A 19,174-nucleotide genomic window follows, 5' to 3' on the forward strand; every position below is an offset into this window, starting at 1 on the left:
TACGTGCACGGTCATCGGGGCAGCCGCCGATCGCACCGGGCGGCGAGCAGTGTTGCGGAAGCGGCTGTTCGCGTTGTGTGTGGCTAGAGTACGCCGAAGATCTCGTGGAATTCTACAAGGACGGTGGTGCCCGCGCCGCCGAAGCGGTCGCTAAGATACCCGACCCCAATGTGCGCCAGTTCGTCAAAACGGAACTAGACTACATACTGAAGAACAAGCATGAGAAGTGATCGTCGCTTTGTTTGTAGGCGGGCGGTAGTTGCGTTAACCATCTGCAGCGTTCCCATGTGGCCGGGCTGTAAGCTCGGCCCAATATCCAGGTCACCCGGGTCGTGAACGCGTTGTGTAATTTAATTTTCAAACTGATGATAGACCGACGTCTATTTTTGCCACTTTCGTTTTTCGTACCGGCAAAATAAACGCATGTTAAGTCGTGACTGACCCCACAGCATGTTAAAGTCTGCTATCAGCGGAGCCCCGGGTTTGCCATCACCGAAGAATATTCTAAAGTTCGCAGGCCAAATTAGTTTCTGCAAGCAAGATTGCTCAGACGTGTTTACATGTGCTGTTGCGCAGTGGTGAAAGCAGACAGTGTGCATATAAGAAATGGATACTTTATTTACAACGTCTCAACAATGTGCAGCCTTTGTGAAAAGTACAGAGCCCGCGGCGTTTGCGTCTAGGTTATGCTATGTGGCTTGTTATGCAATGCCAGTGTTTAAAATCTCCCCAAGATGAAAGGAACTCGCATCTTCACCCCTCCGAAAGGTAGGGCTTCTATCAAACCCTTTGGCCTCTTTCCTTTTGACAAAGGCTCTGTACAAACTACTACGTAATGCCAGCACACAACACATATATGCGTATATATAAACAGAAGAGGCCAACAGGTTTCTGGCAGGGTTACACACACTAGCACCATGCTTGCGGCCAGAAAGCTTCCAGCAACTTCAGATAAAAGCTTCTGTCCTGATGGCAGGTATCCCGGGATGGCCACCACCAAGACTCAGCTGGACTGGCCTTCCAGGACATTTGAAAGCTCTGTGCAAGAGAAATTGAAGAAATATTATGCTGGAATGCTCCGGGCCAACAGCTAAAACGACAAGTGAAATAATGCTTTTATACTTCGGAAGATCTTAAGCAATGCTTAACACAAGGTATGGACAAGAGAATCACAAGACACAAACACTTAAGCACAACTAGCAATTGTAATTACAAAACATTTCAAAAAGACAATACTATGCGAGTTCTCTTCGTCTCTATCACTTAAGTTCTTTCACTTATTTTTTAAACCTAGCCTGCATCGAACCACTCTTAAGACAGGTCTCCAAGATACAGAGAAAAGGCAGCACCTCTCTGCTCCTAAATTTTGCGCGTGGTCTTTTCCAGACTACAGCCACAGAAATACTTCTTCAGTGTTTGAACAGTAGTTTCACTGTGCTCGTTATGCACAGTGCATTACAATGGCTGAAGACGTGCACATGCTTCCCCACATAAAAGCCCAAAGCTCGGCCACATGGTTTCCATTCACTGGCATGCTTCGCACCTATATTCATCCAATATACGACAGGCAGGTCTTATTCAAACGATGAAGCTTTCACTCAAATACAACAGCTCCGAACTAAAGAAGAACCCTTACAAGAATCAGATTTCCAAGGCCAATAATACACTCTGGTCGTCAGTGAGGCCGACATAAACCAGGCTTGAATGAAATGCAGCTTCACTGTCACTGATGTGCTTCCTCAGCCCAAAAGCATAGCTGAATGGGAAAACATGAATTTGCGAACTTACTCTGCACAACCTCCCTGCACACTTTGGCTGCAGGAGAATCGGGATGCTCGCGTAGAAATGACTTGCCCTCGTCACATGCCTTCGCTGCAATGGATACAACCAAACATGTTAGGGAAAAAAAAAAAAAAAAGCTGCTTTGGCATTAAAGGTCTGTTTGATCTGCTGCACTTGTTCCACGGTGCAACGCCGCGAGCATGCAGAGCCAGTTCAGGTAGTTCAAGTGCAGATCGGCATTGGCTGCGTCAAATACAAAAGTTCGTGTCTTGGTGTTGCCACCAAACTGGTGGTGTTTTGGTGTCGCCGCCCACATCACTTGCTGCCAAAATCTCAAAGCGTGTAAAGAATTTACATGCAACAAATTGCAAAGAACTGTTGCCATGAACCAATTTTCCTTAAAGGAGTCACTGCATGTATTACACACACATGATTTACGTATGTGCTGAAATAATAATAATAATAATAATAATAATATCTTTTATTCACTTCAATTCGCAAGTACATGCTCCAGCCCGCGTAAGCGTTATCGCTTGTGTGCGGGGCTGGGCAGCCGAAGTGTGAAGTACATGATCAGCGGTGAATAAAACACACACACACACACACACAAAAAAAAAGAGCTCGAACAAGACAGACTCAGAAATTGCTTCCGCAATGCAATATAACATAAAAACACTAAAGAGCTGAAACCAGACAGACTCAGATACTGCTCCCGCGGTGCAAGGCGAATACATGAACAAAAAACATCGAGTACAAGAAAGCATCCACCGTTTTCATGCACGAAATGACAACGCTGAGAACATGGAAAGAAAAGAAAAAAAAAATAGATTAAAAATTTATCACTCAGTATTACTATTCAACCACGATCGAAGAAACTTATTAAGTTGTTTTAATCCATTAATGCTCGGGGCTGTTTGTATCTTATTGAAGTAATAAGGAACATAATGACTGCGGGTTTTTTTCCCATAGTTGGTGTAAATCCGTGGTATGACGTATTTTTCCGACTGACGGAGAGGCCGTGCTTTAATGTTGTCGATTTTAAAGACGCTGTGGAAGAAATTTTTGCGCAATATTTCAAAGATAAATTGCTTGTGTACAGGTAGCATCTCAAAATGTTCCATACTAGCTTTTACCGCTTTATCATGACAGCTAGTTCCGTAGGCGAGATTAGATGCAATTCTGTACAGTATGCGGCTTAGTATGTTTAGTTTATACAGTGATGCAGTTCCGTAAATGCTGCCTGTCAAGCTCGATTTGACAGCTCAGGTCTGCAATCCTGATGCCACGACCAGCAACACACAGCCTGTCTTCACGAAAGAACTTCCATTAACACTATGGTCATTATACGTACTTATTTCTATGAACTTTGCACTTAGAATTGCATATTGGCATTGTGTAAATTATTTTGTAAGATTTTCTGTGCATAACTAACATTTTTTGTTCTATTCTGCAATCTGTAAATGTATCTGTTGTTATACTAGAATTTTGTCCTCACCAAATGCCATGTAAAGCGGGCTCGAACGTAATCAAGTGGACTTGCTTCACTTTTTGTTCGAGCCCCCTCCGTTGTTTCGAACGGAAATAAATTCAATTCAATTCAATTCAATATAGTCATACAAGAGCCCCCTATGCATGGGCGCAGCCATATTGCTGCATTACAACTGCTCTTCCACTTCAAAGAGTGCAAGCCAGCCAACAACTCGCACTAGACGGGCACTTCTGCAAAACAAATACAGAAATGCAGCGGGCGTGCACTGCACTAGCAAAACGAACGCAAAAGCGCTGCACTCCTTGAACTGGTGCAGCAAGTGCAGCCGTACCGAAGAGACTAAGGGACTGAAGCAATGCTAAGCTACAAGAATTTCCAACACCAAGCAGGCCATACGAATGGGCTGCATACAGGGTGTTCCACGAAATCGGTACTAAACAAGGATGATTTTTTTTTTTTGCATGTCCCGATGACATTCAAAATAGAGCCCCTAGATCGTGTTGCTATGAGGGAGACCACTTGATGGGAACTGCTGTACAAAAAAATCTGTGGCTTAGCTTGGTTAAGCCCGGTAATTGCAAAAGCAATATCCGTACCTACGCCATGGTACAGCTGGTGGTGGTGCTTGTGGTTAGACTTGTGGTGATGCATCGGTTATACACTCCAATGCAATCCAAACCAATCCAATGCAATCCATTTCAATCCAATCCAATTCGATCCACTCCAATCCAATGTAATCTAATCTCCAATTCAATCCACTCCAATCTAATCCAATCCACTCCTATCCAATCTAATGTAATCTAATCCAGTCCAATACAATCCAATCTAATCTAAGCCAATCTAATCCAATGTAATGCAATCAAGGTCTAATGAAGGTCAATGGTGGTCACCGCCGCGGCGCGATGGTGGCCACCGGCCACGGCAAGATGGTGGTCACCGGCCGCGGCACGCAACGGCGTGAAAGTGCAAGTAGTATTACTTTCGCAATAAAAGGGAAGTATACTGAGCATACATAGTTGAACACTCACAGGATAGACAGCTGAGAAAGCTGGAAAAAGTGTTGTATGAATGCTAAAAGAGGTTGAAAAGTCTAACAAATTGTAACTGAAAAAAAAAAATAACAACAACACTACCACATATGATAGGCTGAACTGGTGCCACACCCATGTGCTTTGTTGTCAGCCCAAGCATAGCGATGGCAGGGGCGTGGCGTGGTTTCAGCCAGTGATGATGCAAAACTGGAATGGTTTCAGAATCATTATGTTAAACTAGCCCCGCATAACGGGTATCTGAGAAGTGCTGAGGCTGGATCTATGAAGCGCAGGACGACTTGTGAACACGTCCTAGGAGAGAAACACTTTTGAGCCTCACCGAGTTGAGGGTCGAGGGGCAGTGAGCCCAAGAAGGGCAGGTCCAGTTCCTCACACAGTGCAGCTGCTCCTCCTGTGCTTGCAGGGAAGATTTCACTGCGCACCTGCATGTGAACAGTCACGCACAGTGCTGACCTCCCTGTTTAAACTATGAAGCCAGCGCTCTCTCTTTTTTCTTTTTTAGTAGCATCAGCTGTTATCCAGGGACTTGCACATCTGACGGCAGACTTTGAAAAATTTCTCTGCAAAAACTACTAGCCTGTTCTAGCGCAGACATCGCACACAAAGCAGCATGTCATCGTCTATGTTCTTAGAGATGCAATTCAACACTTGCCTGAAGAAACTCCTGTCGGCAACGAGTACAGTTTTACAGGAGCCTAGCCGAGCGACTGATCCAACAGGCTGCACCACCTGGTGGGTGAAGAAGCGACTAAAAGCCCAGCTCGGTGGATGGACAAGCTGTACAGGTACTTTGCAAATGCAGTTTCATCTGCTCACAGCAATCAATGTCACAAGGAAGAGTCATCGCCTCTCTAACTAAGAACACCGCGAAAATGTGATAGTAACATTCAACATATCTGCACAACTCGCCCGTCCACCGCTGGCCTTTAGTTGCTTCTTCGTCCGGCAGGTGGAGCAACCTGTCAAATCGGCTGCGCAGCTGGCACCCCTAAAAACTGTGCTCACAGGCAACAGCATTTTATCATTAATTACAGACAAACCAGTCAAGTGCCAATGTTCAATTACATCTCAAAGAATGCAGACCGCAGTATGCTGCTTCGTGTGTGACCTTCACGCCCAAATAGGCCAGCAATTTGCACAGAGGAATTTAAACTAAGCCGTTAAATATGCAAGTCTCTGTACTAGACTGCATGTGCAGATTTAAATTTAAATGACGCTTCAAGCTTAGGCTCAAAAGAAGCATAGATGCATAATGACAGAACAACAATCACACCACAAAAACCGTTGCAGTCATTACTGAGCTATATCACTGCTTATATTACGGCGGTTGTGCTGGACTTGTAAAAGCATGCATTTTTAGTTCTTTATTTAAAACATTCTTTTGGACAACACTCAGACTTGGATAACAGGGCAAAAGGTAAATGTTCTCTGTTAACAGCGGCCCTGTCAGTGGGCTTGTGTAAAGAGTGGTTCTTCTTGTTCAAAGCAAATTTGAAGTGAACTGTAATTTTCTTCGAATAATTTCAAACCGAATATTTTGAATAGTTCTGGTACACAAGGCCAATACAAGACAAAAAAAAAGTGCAATGAAGCTTTGTCACATCCACTGAAGCAGCTATGTCGACCTTTTGTAACCATGACCATCTGGAGCCAACCTATTTGCAGGGTGTGGATAGGCTAGGCCGAGGCGGAGGTATTACGCGTCTCGTTTCGGTGCCTGTTCCCAGTATAATTTAACGGGTCTCCCATATAAACAAAAAAAAACAACTTGTAGACAAATTGGTGCTGCTAACAAAAATTCGAACTGCACTTCGTACACCCGGTACGTTCGCGCTGCCAATAGTGCGGCAGCAAACCTTTGCTAACCTCCGGAATGTGCCGGAGGACCTTAGGCAGTTCGGTCTGCCGCTTAGTCAGCCGGGCCACACACGAGCAAAAAAGCATGGGAGTTGTGGCACTGTAATGAGAGAGAGTTAAACATCCCATTCGGCGAAAAGCTCGGCATTGGTGTTGCCATGGCTACAAAATCCTGATTGGTTGAGAGGATAGTGACGTAGAAAAGCAGTTCCACTGAAAAGAAAAAAGGTGGCCAAGCGGAATCCTTTGTGTTGGGAGCCGGACATGCCACTTCGACCCCACTGAGGATCATTCGTTCAGTGGGATGAATGAAGGCCTTGTATGAGCACCTCGTACCGCACAGGAGGCAAATGACATTACTTGAGCACTTAGTTAATTAGGGTTACTAATTAATGTCACCAGTTAATGTGGACGACGATGGCTAACAAAGCAGTATGTGGTGGCAACAAGTGTGTACGATGTCTGCAAAATGGTGTGCCAGGGGACCACCAAGCAACCGCAGGGACCCTTTGACGCCGTTGTGATCTTAAGTGTCCCCCCACAAGATTTATCGCCTTTGATTGCCACTTGCCTCTGACTGCTGTTTTTGACTGCGACTGCTCCGTTACTTGGCCGCTGCTTTTAGCTGTGTGCACCGTGATGCTTACCCGCCGGAAACACATCAAACCAAAACCACACGAAGCAAGCGTTCCAGAAACATTACTCACTTCAGACAAATCCTTCCAACATTTTGAATATAAAACATTCGGAGCGAATCGAATACCGAATACTTTACTTTGCGCCTGAATATTGAATAAAATCGAATATTCTCACAAGCCTACCTGTCAGCCATACACTGATCAACAGTAGTTGATTATACAGCAGTTGGTGTGACAACAGAAGACGGTGCAAAAGAACACAATACTAAAACAAACTATGCAATCTGAACACAAATTTCAAAACAGAAAAATGGATTTCGCATCATACAACAAGTAAAAATTTGAAAGACACTTAAGCTTCGCTTTAAAAGTGGAATGCAATGTGTTGCAGCGCTGCCAGGGAGTCCAGCAGGATGCTTTGCCAGTTGGACAAATCGAAAACTGGTTTTTAGAGGAAAGGAACTGACGCAGTAACAGTCTCACTTATCTTGGTGGACATCTGAACCGTGCATGATACGATTTTTCTGACGCAGCTCCCCGATTATAGGTCGCCGGTTCGAATCCCTGCCGAGAGTAGGCCTAACTTACTAGTAAGTTTATGCTGCATAACATGCTGAATCATATGATACTGTTCGGAACAATCTGAGGCAATTTTTACACAGCCCCCGATTATTTCCGTCAAGCACTGCCCACTACTACTATGCCAACAGCTTTTCAACCAAACGAGCTGTTTACACTGTCACGTAATAAATATGTTCATTGCATAGTGTACGACACCAAGCAATCTTTAAAAGTATTTGGGAACAGAGGTTTGGTCTAAATAGCTGCAAAATCACATTTTCTACTCAGTTTAAGCTATTAAACAACTACTCTATCTTCTGGGTACTTCTGGCTACCAACTGACTACTGCTTCTCACTGTAGATTAGTCACGTTCGCAGCAGTGATAGTTCTTGCTTTATCTTTTCACCTGCACAATACTTTTACATGTTTAATGGAGATGGTACACGACAACCACTGACATGGGAGACATGGGAGAGGCCTTTGCCCTGCACTGGGCGAAGTCAGGCTGATGATGATGATGAATGATGATGATGCGTAAAACCTGAGGGGGCCACCATCTCACCTGGCACTTGGGGCAGACAAAGCCATGCATGTTTTCGAGGACGCCCAAGATTTTCAGCCCCATCTTGCGACAGAAGCCCGCCTGCTTGCGAACGTCCTGCAGCGACACCTCCTGAACATCAAGGGAAACTCTGCTTCATAAGACACTGCCGTGGCCAAGAATGCGACAAACATTGCAGCAACCTTCTCTGCCACTGCACAAGCAGTAGGCAAAGTGAACATGAATAAAAATTCAGAACAGTTCCTAATGGAGGTTACTCTCGAGAGTGCGAGAAACGTTGGCTTGACCGCGGAAATAGCATCTGCAGTAAGCGATCATAAAGTTCAAACAAGGCAAGCCTGTGGTGGTGATGTATGTTTGATGTCATTACTGGTTTGGTTTGGTTTATTGGGGTTTAACGTCCCAAAGCGACTCAGGCTATGAGAGACGCCGTGGTGAAGGGCTCCGGAAATTTCGACCACCTGGGGTTCTTTAACGTGCACTGACATCGCACAGTACACGGGCCTCTAGAATTTCGCCTCCAATTCATTACTGCCCCATTACTGATGTCATTACTGCCCCAGCTGCTAATGCAATCCACACAGAGCTGAGAAATACAAAATAAACTTTTTTTTTTCTACCTGCAGTTCAAAGCATGCCTGCAAACCCAGATTAATAAAGCTGGGCAAAGCTGGGCAACGTTGCATGTCTGAGTGGCAGTAACCGGAAATGAGCAAAGCTGGGCAATGTTGCATGTCTGCCAAACTGAGTGGCAGTAACCGGGAACGAGAGAAAAAACTAACAATATAAGTTTCATTAGAATATGATAACCTAGAAAAGTCCCCAGAGCTGCCCTCTGAAGGAACATTAAAATTCATGTTACATCTAGTCCAACATAACAAGGGATCGCAACGCACAACACAAAACTTCGCTGTCACTTGTGCCAGTTTCACAAATAAAGAGCAATGCATAAATCCGATTGAATCATACCCATACAGAAACAGGAAACACAAACTAATTAAAGGTGCACTAAAGAGGATTCTCAGCTCGTCTTTTTACCGCGGGAACTCGATCTACATGCTCCAAGCATTCTTCAAAACTTCGAATTATTTTCCTGTGCACCCGCTTTCCCTATTAAATCGAATTAAAAGTCTCAGCTCCTGCATTTATTTTTTTAACTCACCCTCGAAAAGAGGAGGAGTCAGCCAAAACGTGGAGTGCTTTTCACCCAGTCCCGTGTCGGCTAGCCGCTCTGCCATTGGCGGAGTGATACGCGGCGATCGGTGAAAGCAAAGAGTCCACGCGTATTTTTACTTCCGTGGGCCTAATTTGCGGCTATGTAGTCTGCGACTGAAACTGTTTATTCACGGAAACCTGAAAAGCAAGATTAAAAGTGAAAGCAAAGCCGCCAAGAAACTGGCTGAAAGGAACTCCAGCGTTGGCTGAGTCTTCTTTTCGAAGGTGAGTTTAAAAAAAAAAGGCGGGAGACGGGATGTTTAATTCGATTTGATATGGAAACCGGCAGCACAGGACAATTATTCGAACTTTCTAAGATTGTTCGGAGAGTGTAGATGGAGTTCCTATGGTAAAAAGAATATTTCAGATTCCTCTTTAGTGTACCTTTAAGAGAATCACAAATCGATGCGGCACTGCAAAGCCATGCCATCGAACATTCCACCCAAGCAAGCACTTTGAACAAGACTTCTGCTTTGATTCAGCATTACACTGAACATCAAGCACTTAAATCTGAATTAATCACATGCACACATTGACAGACAACATGAAGTATTCAGACTGCAATAACATTTCACACTCTCTGGAGCACAGTGGAGTCGAGTAGAATGGCGGAAGATTCCACAGAGAAGCACTTGCCTGTGGTGTTGTGACCAGTATGACTCCATCGAGGTTGCAGTCCTTGAGGTACTGTGCCAGGCTGAGGTGCTCGTCCGAGGTTCCCGGAGGCGTGTCGACCACCAGGTAGTCCAGGTCTCCCCAGTCCACATCCCGAAGGAACTGCTTGATCATCCCTGAAGCACAGAGATCACCAACAATCGTACGGGTCTGTAGACACAAGTGCCAACACTTCCACCAAAGATGAGGTTTTATGGTGCATGAGCGACTGAGGCTATCATGGGCCAGACAATTTAAATATTGTCACGTTGTAGTGACGGCAGTCCAGCGGTCAGGAAGACACCAGAAAGACTTGTAAACGAAGCTCTTTATTTGGGCTGACTTGCGCCCTCAAAAGAACTGAATCACTCGGCGGCGGCGTAAGCAACAGGCGTGCTCGGCGGTCATCGAACTATGAATGCCCGCTGCTCGCGAAATCGTTCAATTTAAAGCCGGCAAGGAAACTTCCAGATAACAGGTCAAGATCATCTTCGGTAATCCGGAAAATGCTAGATGCAGCCTTTCATGGCTGCGAACAATCGAGATTAGTCTGGTCGCTTCTCGCGTCACGAACAAAAGTGATAACGACCCTTTCCTGCTGCCTTGAGCGTGAACGAACAAACACTGAAATGATACGTGGCAATATGTTCAATATAGTTGTGAATTAAAGAGTTGACTGCGCGAAAGGGTTAGGACACCAGGGAAACACAATCACGACACTTAGAAGCGCAGTTCTGCGCACTGCGTTTCTAAGTGTCGTGAATGTGTCTCCCTGGTGTCCTAACCCTTTTGCGCAGTTAACTCTTTAATTCAGAAATGAACCAACTAGCCGAAAAATCCTTTTGCAATCAATGCAGTAAAAAACCTTTTACATAGTTCTAGTTTGTTTAAAATATCTGCCTTTCTTAAGAAACGTGACTGCATTAGAGGCATTTACAACTTTATTTTCTCCCCGTAGCAGGATTGGGTGGAAAAGAATATGTTAATCATAAAATTGCATGAAATACTTGTTTCTCATGTTTAGCAGCGCATAAAAATAAAATATGGTTTACTGCAGCCTTTGTAACTGCATCTATTGTTCACTGGTGTGTCGTATTTCTTGAGTTCGAAGCTATGTGCACAGCGTCCAGTATAATTTATTTAGATGCTTGCACATCACTCGGCAGAAGGTATTACTGCATCAACCCAAGTACGCCAAACATAAGTACAAGTACTGATAACGCAAGAAACCGTAAGGGCAGAAAAAATTTAAAAGGTGAACAAGGAAATAAAGATCACTAACAGGTTTCTTCCTGCAAAAAAAAAACAACAAGGTTCTCTACTCACAGAAGGTTTGTGACAGACACAATACCCTAGCACTCTCATTATGCTAACCTTGCACTCAGTATCGGGTTATGTTTATGGTTTGGTTTATGGGGTTTTAACGTCCCAAAGTGACTCAGGCTATGAGGGACGCCTTAGTGAAGGGCCCCGGAAAATTCGTCAACCTACAAATAGATTGTAGATGGGAACAATTTGCCGACCCCAGAGACATTTTTTTTTTCTTTGAAAGTCGGCATTCTGGCCAAAATGAAGAAAATTGGAAATTTAAATTTTTAAACAGCAGTAATATTCAACGAGTTGCATGTTTACACAGGTTCTAGGAGGACGCTACTTATCCACATCAGAGGCCGACAGAGAAGTGAAGGAGGATGTCACGTGACACGGATGCGAGTGTGTGTGTGAGCCTGCCAAGTCGGCACTCAACAGGTGTAATCGCAGCCATGTAAATAAATAGCTGTGAGTAACAGTCAATATGCCGAGCGGTGTCTACAATGCAATTCGAGCAAAAATGTAAAAAATGGTCCCAGCGAAAAGTTAAGTTATTCGCAGTTCCCTCTGCTAATACACACCTCTCACCACAGGTGCACACAGCTGCTTGAATCTTATGTTCACATCCACTAACAATGTGTTTTGCACTCACTAACGCAGGACATCAATGCAGTTTCGTATAGCACGCAAATACAACTCAATAATAATGAAACATTATTTATGGCAACCCACATGCATTTTCTAGCTGGGTAAAATCAAACCAAGAAAAGTACAGCACACAACAGTATTAGTGCCTTACCATTCTTGCGAGGTCCTCTCCAGATGACTGCATCTTCGGGTGCAGTCAGGAAGCCAACGGATATGAGTGACAGGTTGTCCTCCGTGTACTGAGTGCAAAACGACATTGCAGATTAAAACAAACAATCAACATTCAACACTAACAATGCAGTCAAGGTAAATAAACTAAAGTGCGCACAAAGCACGAATAGCATTGAACACTCAGCAGATTAACGCCAAGCTGCCCACAGATGTCCTTATTAGGCATCATATCTTCAGCACCGCGAAGCATATGTCGACAGCGAATACTGCAATCCAGTACAGAGCTGGAATAAGGTATTAATTCCATTCCAGTTCTATTCAATTTCTGTCTTGTCAATAGCTGAAATTATGCTTATCACCATGATTAGCCAGTCACCATCACAGATGATAACAAGTGAAATGAACTGGGTGAAGAAAATGGTTATGTTATACCAGCCCTGCGTGACCAGTCACTGCTGTTTAGGAAAGCATGCAGAAATAAGTGGCGAAGCTTACTACTGGCGACCAACCGGAAGCACTCTGGTGGACCTGTAAGAAGTAAAAGAGAAGTTGGAGAAAGATGTAAAGGTAAACGAATAGAGACCGACCAACTTCGCGTACAGATAGTTGATTACTGCATGAGCCACAAGACAGGTCACAGTGCGCTCTTCTTCTTTGAAAGGATCAAAGGTCACAAGTTCTGTCCTGCATCTTGCCTCACCCAGCCCACACTGAGGTCTTCTTTCAACAAGATGGAAACTATAGAAAAAAGTGTTGACAACAAATGCTACAGAAAAATTCGCTGTGGCTTAGCTTGGTTAAGCCCGGTAATTGCGAAAGCAATATCCGTACCTACACCATGGTTCAGCTGGTAGTGTAGTTGGTGGTGGTGCTTGTGGTTAGACTTGTGGTGCTGCATCGGTTATACAATCCAAACCAATCCCATCCAATCCAATGTAATCTAATCTAATCCAATCCAATCCATTCCAATCTAATGCAATCAAGAGTAAGATACGTTTTTGGGCAAGTTGGTAACATTCTTGATTCATATTGCAGCGAAGAAGCACGAACACAAGTAGAAGGAACACGCAAAAAACACGGACGAACGCTGCAGCGTTCGTCGTTTTTTGCGTGTTCCTTCTACTTGTGTTCGTGCTTCTTCGCTGCAATATGAATCACTAATGCAATCAAGGTCAAATGAAGGTCAATGGTGGTCACCGCCGCGGCACGGCAAAGGCGTTAAAGTGCAAGTAGTATTGCTTTCACAACAAAAGCACGAGGAACTGACCTGTTCCCCTTCAAGGCCCAAGATCCTTGGCTGTGATGGACCACAAACATCCACATCCAGGACAGCGACCTTCAAGGCAAAAAGTACATTTATGAAATGAAGGCTGAGACACAAGGCAAGGACCTATGCGATAAGCTCTTAGCCATGAATGTAGCATGTAGCCCAGTGGTGCGGCCTGTTCCTTCGCACAACACATAACTGCAAAGAGCTACACCTTGTATGCACATCCTCTTTTGTTTGGTCGAATCTTTTGCTCTTCTCCCATTGGTTGTTGTGACTAGTGATGTCATGACTGACAGCTAAACAAATAACATATTTCGCCTACTTCGGTGTCAAAGGCGAAGCTGACCAATGGCAACAAAGCGAAAGATTGAACCACAGAAATAGTCACTACACGATACAGCTCCTAGTTTTTGTCTGAAAAGCATGCTGCTAGATGCATTGCCAAATGGAACAGAGGGCACGTTTTTGACAGTTGCTATTGCCAACTACCGCTACCTGCTAGCATGGATAGATTGCTGGATGCTAAAAGTGTCTCCTTTGAAAGGAGGGGTATCATCTTGAAGTTTACCCTCTTTTTAAACACACATAGCAATTTCTTTCAGGCTACACAGCCTCTGAATGTTAAACTTCTATCTTTAGGTCTCTGCCCTGCTTTTAAGCCACCAGTCCCCCAAAAAATATCCACATTACAAAGCTCTCTAGAGCTGAACTCCATCGCACACTTCCAGTCCTATTTGCTTGTGACAATGGTTCAATGAGTGAAATACTGCCTTGTCCCAGAGTCACCAACATGCGCCGCTCTACAAAAAGTGGTTTTGCAGACATTGTGCAACAATCACAGTAGTCAACCAAAATCAAAGCAAGGCAGAAATGTGCAATAAGACTGGAAACCGAGGAACACAGTAATCCACGATTAGAGTTTGAAGTTGGGCTAAAATGGTATGATATGCAGCGTTTAATGCTCTGAGGTACAGGTGTATGCAGTCTGTGAGAGAGAGAGAGACACCATGGTGGAGAGCTTAGGATCAATTTACACCGTCAGGAGTTTTTTGTTTTACTGCGGTCAGGATTACATTCAATGACCTTGGACTCAGCCACTGAACCACCTTGGCAGGTTGAGGGCTAGTTGGTTCACTATATGTAAAATGATAATTTTGTTGTTGTGTCCAATCTGTTTGCTTTCATATAAGTTATTAGTCCTTGCCATGGCCATCAGCTTCTGCAAGATGTCACCATGCAGGTAAAACATGAGAGCAAGTCACAGAGACAGTAAGCAAGCAAGCACACAAACAAGTTCTTCAGGTTGCTGCTGGTGAAGGACGTGTGCACACAAGGCAAAAATGCATAACACCTTAGCATTCTTGTGGCACATAATCCGTTAGTGCTGAATCTGCGCGTAATGAGATGTGGTGGAATAAATTACAGTCATGCCTCGTTACATGAACTTTGGTCCTCATGCAAAACCGTCCGGAAACAGAGACATCCGTAATAACGAAGCATAAGGGAGTCTGCTGCTGCGCATAGTGGAGAGCAATGAGGGTGAAATCAGACAAAATTGCACGGGCTTGAAGTCTGCGGGGGGGATAGGGTGATTGCAGCTGGCAAAGGACAGGGTTAATTGGGGAGACATGGGAGACGTGCCCCGCAGTGGGCGTAGTCAGGCTGGTACATGCGTACGTGCATACACTGGTCACCACTCTCATAGCCTTAGTCGCTTTGGGACGTTAAACCCCATAAACCAAACCAAACCAAACTATATTCAAGAAAGTGGATTGTAGTCTGAAGCACCCCATTAGCCATGAGATGCGTCGTAGGCTCTGCACTACAATGTCCGAGGACAATTTCTCAACCCCTTCACGCCTTGCTTAGAAATGATAACCACGTAGTGTGCGGAAACGTGTTGAATACTCACATTAGGCTCCGAGGCGGACAGCGCCAATCCAGTGGCCAAAAGAGAGGTCACGCTGCTCTTTCCGACTCCTCCTTTCCCAGAAAGCACAAGCACAATGTGCTTGACCGTTGACAGGCGCTGCGCTATTACAGCTATGTCTGGAAACCGAAAAAAAAGAGCCTCTGTGCATTCCTCGAACAGACAGGCTTGACGTCCCATCTGTTCTCCACCAGGTAGTAATGCGCAGTGACTGAACGCTCCTCGTGTGTCAGCTGGACGCCCCACTCCAGTTGTAGTGTACATTGTGTCGTGCGCGTGTGCTCTTATTCCGCTCTGATTACGGACATCATACGCGCCCGACCTGTATATAAGTTAAAGTGTAAATAGATTACTTGTACATTGTACCTCTCTCCCCTATTCTTTCTACCTGTTCTCTCCCCTCGTTCATTTCATTTCTCCAGTCTGCCTCAGCTCAGGTGCTTCCCGTAGTGATGGCAGATGCCAGGGCTAGCAAACATCTTTTCCTTCCTTTTATTATTATTTTATTTTAAAGTATACCGCTACTACTACTGACTGACTGCAAAACATTTATTTTGTCAGAAGATGCAAATGCAGATGATCCATGCTAGGTGGCTATGAGCCCACGGCTGATACTAGGGCCATTTTTTTTACCTACACTGGCTTCACTGGTGTAGCAAGTGTGTAATGAAATCATAATACACTAGTGTAGCCAGTGTAGGTAAAAAAAATGGCCCTACTACTCAAGCGCGGAGTGGCAAATGACCCTCGAAGGAAGGCCTCCAGCCAATGGCGTCGACCGACTGGTATTACTGGCTGGTGTAACATAATTAACCACGACGTCATGAAAATCGGTCGACGCCATTGGCTGGGAGGGGGTGGGCGGGCTCCGCGCTCGTGAGCTGTGCAGAGAAAAACAATCGCTGTAACAAATGTCTTCCTGCAACGATGTGCAACGCTATGTCCCCTATGACAGCAGTTAAGCAGTTGACATCAGGCCGAAGTCAGAGAGACTAGTTCAGCACCAGCGAAATTAACGAGGTCGAATGTGAAGCCCTGAATTTCCACTGTTACCCAACGCAAGTCGGAGTGCAGGAGGCACTGGTAACACTGCTTTCCTGCGACTGTCATGCTTTTAAACGCAAACTGTTTTCTGTATTTTTGGCTGCGAAAGCCCCGAATAAGGTTGATCCTAACATTTTTCGAAGCGCTAAAACAACAAGGACGCAGAGGGAACAGACAGGGACGAGCGCTCGTCCCTGTCTGTTCCCTCTGCGTCCTTGTTGTTTTAGCGCTTCGAAAAATGTCAAATCTGCACCAACTAGCCCGATCCGCTACCCTTCTGAAGGTTCATCCCTTGTTGCTAGTTTCCTATTTCGAAAAGAAAAAGTGCTCACCTGGATCAGGTCCCTTAGCTGCACCCGAAGCACACAAACGTTGGTTGGGACACCCCGCACAAGAAGCGGCCTTGCCAGCTAAGTTGCTCGCAGTACCCGGGCAACCTAAAAGAACGGTTTATGGCGTTCATTAGATACAAAACAAACTACAGCGAAGAATGGCAAGATTTTCTGCCTGAAAATAAAACCAGGCAACGGAACATGCTCATATCAGCAGTTACTTACTCGCCGGAGCATTTGAGGGAACATCAGCCATGCTTGCTACATTGGATTGGATTGACCGGTCATGGCCTCGCACATGCCAAAAAGTGCAACATATCTTGCAATCCCGACAAACATAGCGGCGCGCGGGCAATTCAGTTAGCCCATTTCGCTGTATCCGAGATTCGTAGTAAGTGGACTTATCATTTTACTGCTACTACCTAAAATACGAATTCCAATAAAACGCGTTTATTTATTAGAAAAGTTCGTTATATATGCACGCCGGCTTCCTCAAAGCACATCATATCATAGCGCTTTCCAAACCTTCAAGAGCGGTCGTATGGTATTGTGCATCTTCACCGTGAAGAGTTCAAAAAAATTTTCTGTGGTTGGTTTAGCGCTGGTTAAACCTGGAGTGACGCGATAGCTGCAGCTGGCCGAGTGGAACTCGCTGAGTCAAATTGGTCTTTCACCGCTGCGCTTCGCTGGGCGCTCCTTCCTCATCTTCAAATACAATTTTCATTTTCTCCATTACGGCCACTCTTTCTTCTGGTTTGGTTTATGGGGTTTAACGTCCCAAAGCGAAGGCTATGAGAGACGCCGTAGTGGAGGGCTCCGGAAATTTCGACCACCTGGGGTTCTTTAAAGGGGCCCCGAAACACAATCTTAGTTGACTGTTTTGCCTGTTGATCGCATACAGTGAGTTACAATGGTGCTATTAGCGTCGGTAATACCGCGTATATTCCGTTTTTTGTTTTAATGTCTCTGATGGTGCCCCCACACAGTGGCGGGTTTTAGCAGCGGATATGACATCATCTGGCGCGAGCTTGATGATTGGACAAACAGTAAATATACTGCAAATTGTGTGAATAAATAGAGACACATTTTGTCACCTGTCGGTGTTTTATATTAGATCAACAAAAACAACTTGTTCGTCTTAGACAAAAGCCCTGCAAAGCAAGTAAAATAAAAATACACCACCAGGGGCTCTGGCATGGAAACGACGCTGCCAGTCTCGGCAAGAACGAGTTACAGAGAGCAGGCAACCATGGACTGCAAACTTCCGCGACGTGCTCTGGCAGGCTGTTTTGATTGGTTGCGCCAGGTGCCGTCATTGGGAGAGCGAAATAGGAGTGGGAAGCCCCCCCCCTCCCCCCCCAAAAAAATCAAGTTGAGGGCAGCGTTTTGTTTGCTTGTATTTTGAAATTTCTTCATTGAATAACTCCCGTTCCTTTGCATCGATTCCTGTAATTCTTTTTAAGTTAGCATCTGTGTCGCAGCTTCGCAGGGGGGCGCTGCGGACGCCACTGAAAAGCGCCCTCTCCGGGCGACTCCGCATTTTTGTCCGGGCAAACCGGTCTCCCTACCATTGAGTAGCTGGGCGAGCAGCGCGCTTTCCCCTGAAAAAAAAAAAGCCAGTTCTGCACGTACTTTGCACGTGTTGGCCAGCCTGCAAATCTCCTTGTGCAGACGCGAGCTTTTTCCCTCGTGCTTGAACGCTGACGAGCTTCAGAGGATTAGTAAAATGTACAGGGGCGCTAGAAAAAAATGCGGACAGCACGGCGCCCACGCGCTGCGCAGTCGGAATTTATCTTCAATGCGTTTTTATCTCGGTAGTAACAAAAAGACGCTAGAGTGGTACATTATTGTATCACAGATGTCTCTAGCGTATTTGTGTATTATAAAATTCAACAGCGGAGCGCCTAGGCACTGCGCTGTTCGCATTTCTTTCTGTCGCGGCAGTACGCTCTGAGATGTAGGTTAAAAGAAATAGTGGACAGTAATTTTTTTTTTCGCTGCGCAAACTTGAAAAATGAACTGCTAGTGGATCAGGCCCACTACGTGAAGCAGATTGTTGACGAAAAAGCCGGTACCGTAACGGCGAAATGTGTATCGCAAGTAAATGACGAGGTCATTTAAGACGTGGTATTTGAGGTAAATACCATTTTTTTTTTTTTGGCGCGGCCATCTTCGCAAGATGCTTAATTTCGTTGGGTGGCTGAGCAGTTAGGTGCATGCAGGTTTGTTGGCCAAATAATAAGGATTTTGTTACGTGTTTCGCTGAATAATAATGGAGATAATTTTTATTTTAACTTAAAATAAAGTGGCCTTAAGGCGACACGCGAGGCAGAGGAGAAAAACGAAAACACTCACGAAAAGCGCCTACCAGCTTCTTGCTATGTACGGCAAAGAGAAAAAATGCTCTAGTTTGGTCAATCGCTACAACGAAGATAAGCGGTTGGTATATTTATTTTAATGCCGATTACAGCGCACGCGCATCCCCAAAACAATTTATTTGCAGAGCCATCGCTCATATGCAAACGCTCATTCATGTGCAAGCAAACATTTTGATTATTTTTGTTTTTAGAAATTTTGTACATGTAAAGCAGCTTCGAAAATTGAGCCAGGCGTCACAAGTCGGAACATTGAGGCGATCACTGACCTTGCCTCACACG

General features: G+C 45.0%; 1 protein-coding gene across 1 annotated transcript; it reads right to left on the reverse strand.

Annotated features, from left to right (window-relative positions):
- Positions 1-600: 600 nt before the first annotated feature.
- Nubp1 (NUBP iron-sulfur cluster assembly factor 1) lies at positions 601-16,823 on the reverse strand. The gene is made up of 11 exons (XM_089587561.1): positions 16,743-16,823; positions 16,518-16,622; positions 15,124-15,260; positions 13,209-13,277; positions 12,437-12,469; positions 11,922-12,009; positions 9,794-9,948; positions 7,943-8,053; positions 4,643-4,745; positions 1,789-1,872; positions 601-1,038 (listed from the first exon to the last, which is right to left on the reverse strand). Exons 1-11 carry the CDS (start codon positions 16,771-16,773, stop codon positions 1,004-1,006), a joined length of 951 nt encoding a protein of 316 aa, XP_089443687.1. The 5' UTR covers positions 16,774-16,823; the 3' UTR covers positions 601-1,003.
- Between the last annotated feature and the right edge of the window lie 2,351 nt (positions 16,824-19,174).

This window comes from Amblyomma mixtum, chromosome 4, assembly GCF_055824585.1.
Source record: "Amblyomma mixtum isolate Tamu chromosome 4, ASM5582458v1, whole genome shotgun sequence".
In the NCBI taxonomy this organism is placed as follows: domain Eukaryota; kingdom Metazoa; phylum Arthropoda; class Arachnida; order Ixodida; family Ixodidae; genus Amblyomma; species Amblyomma mixtum.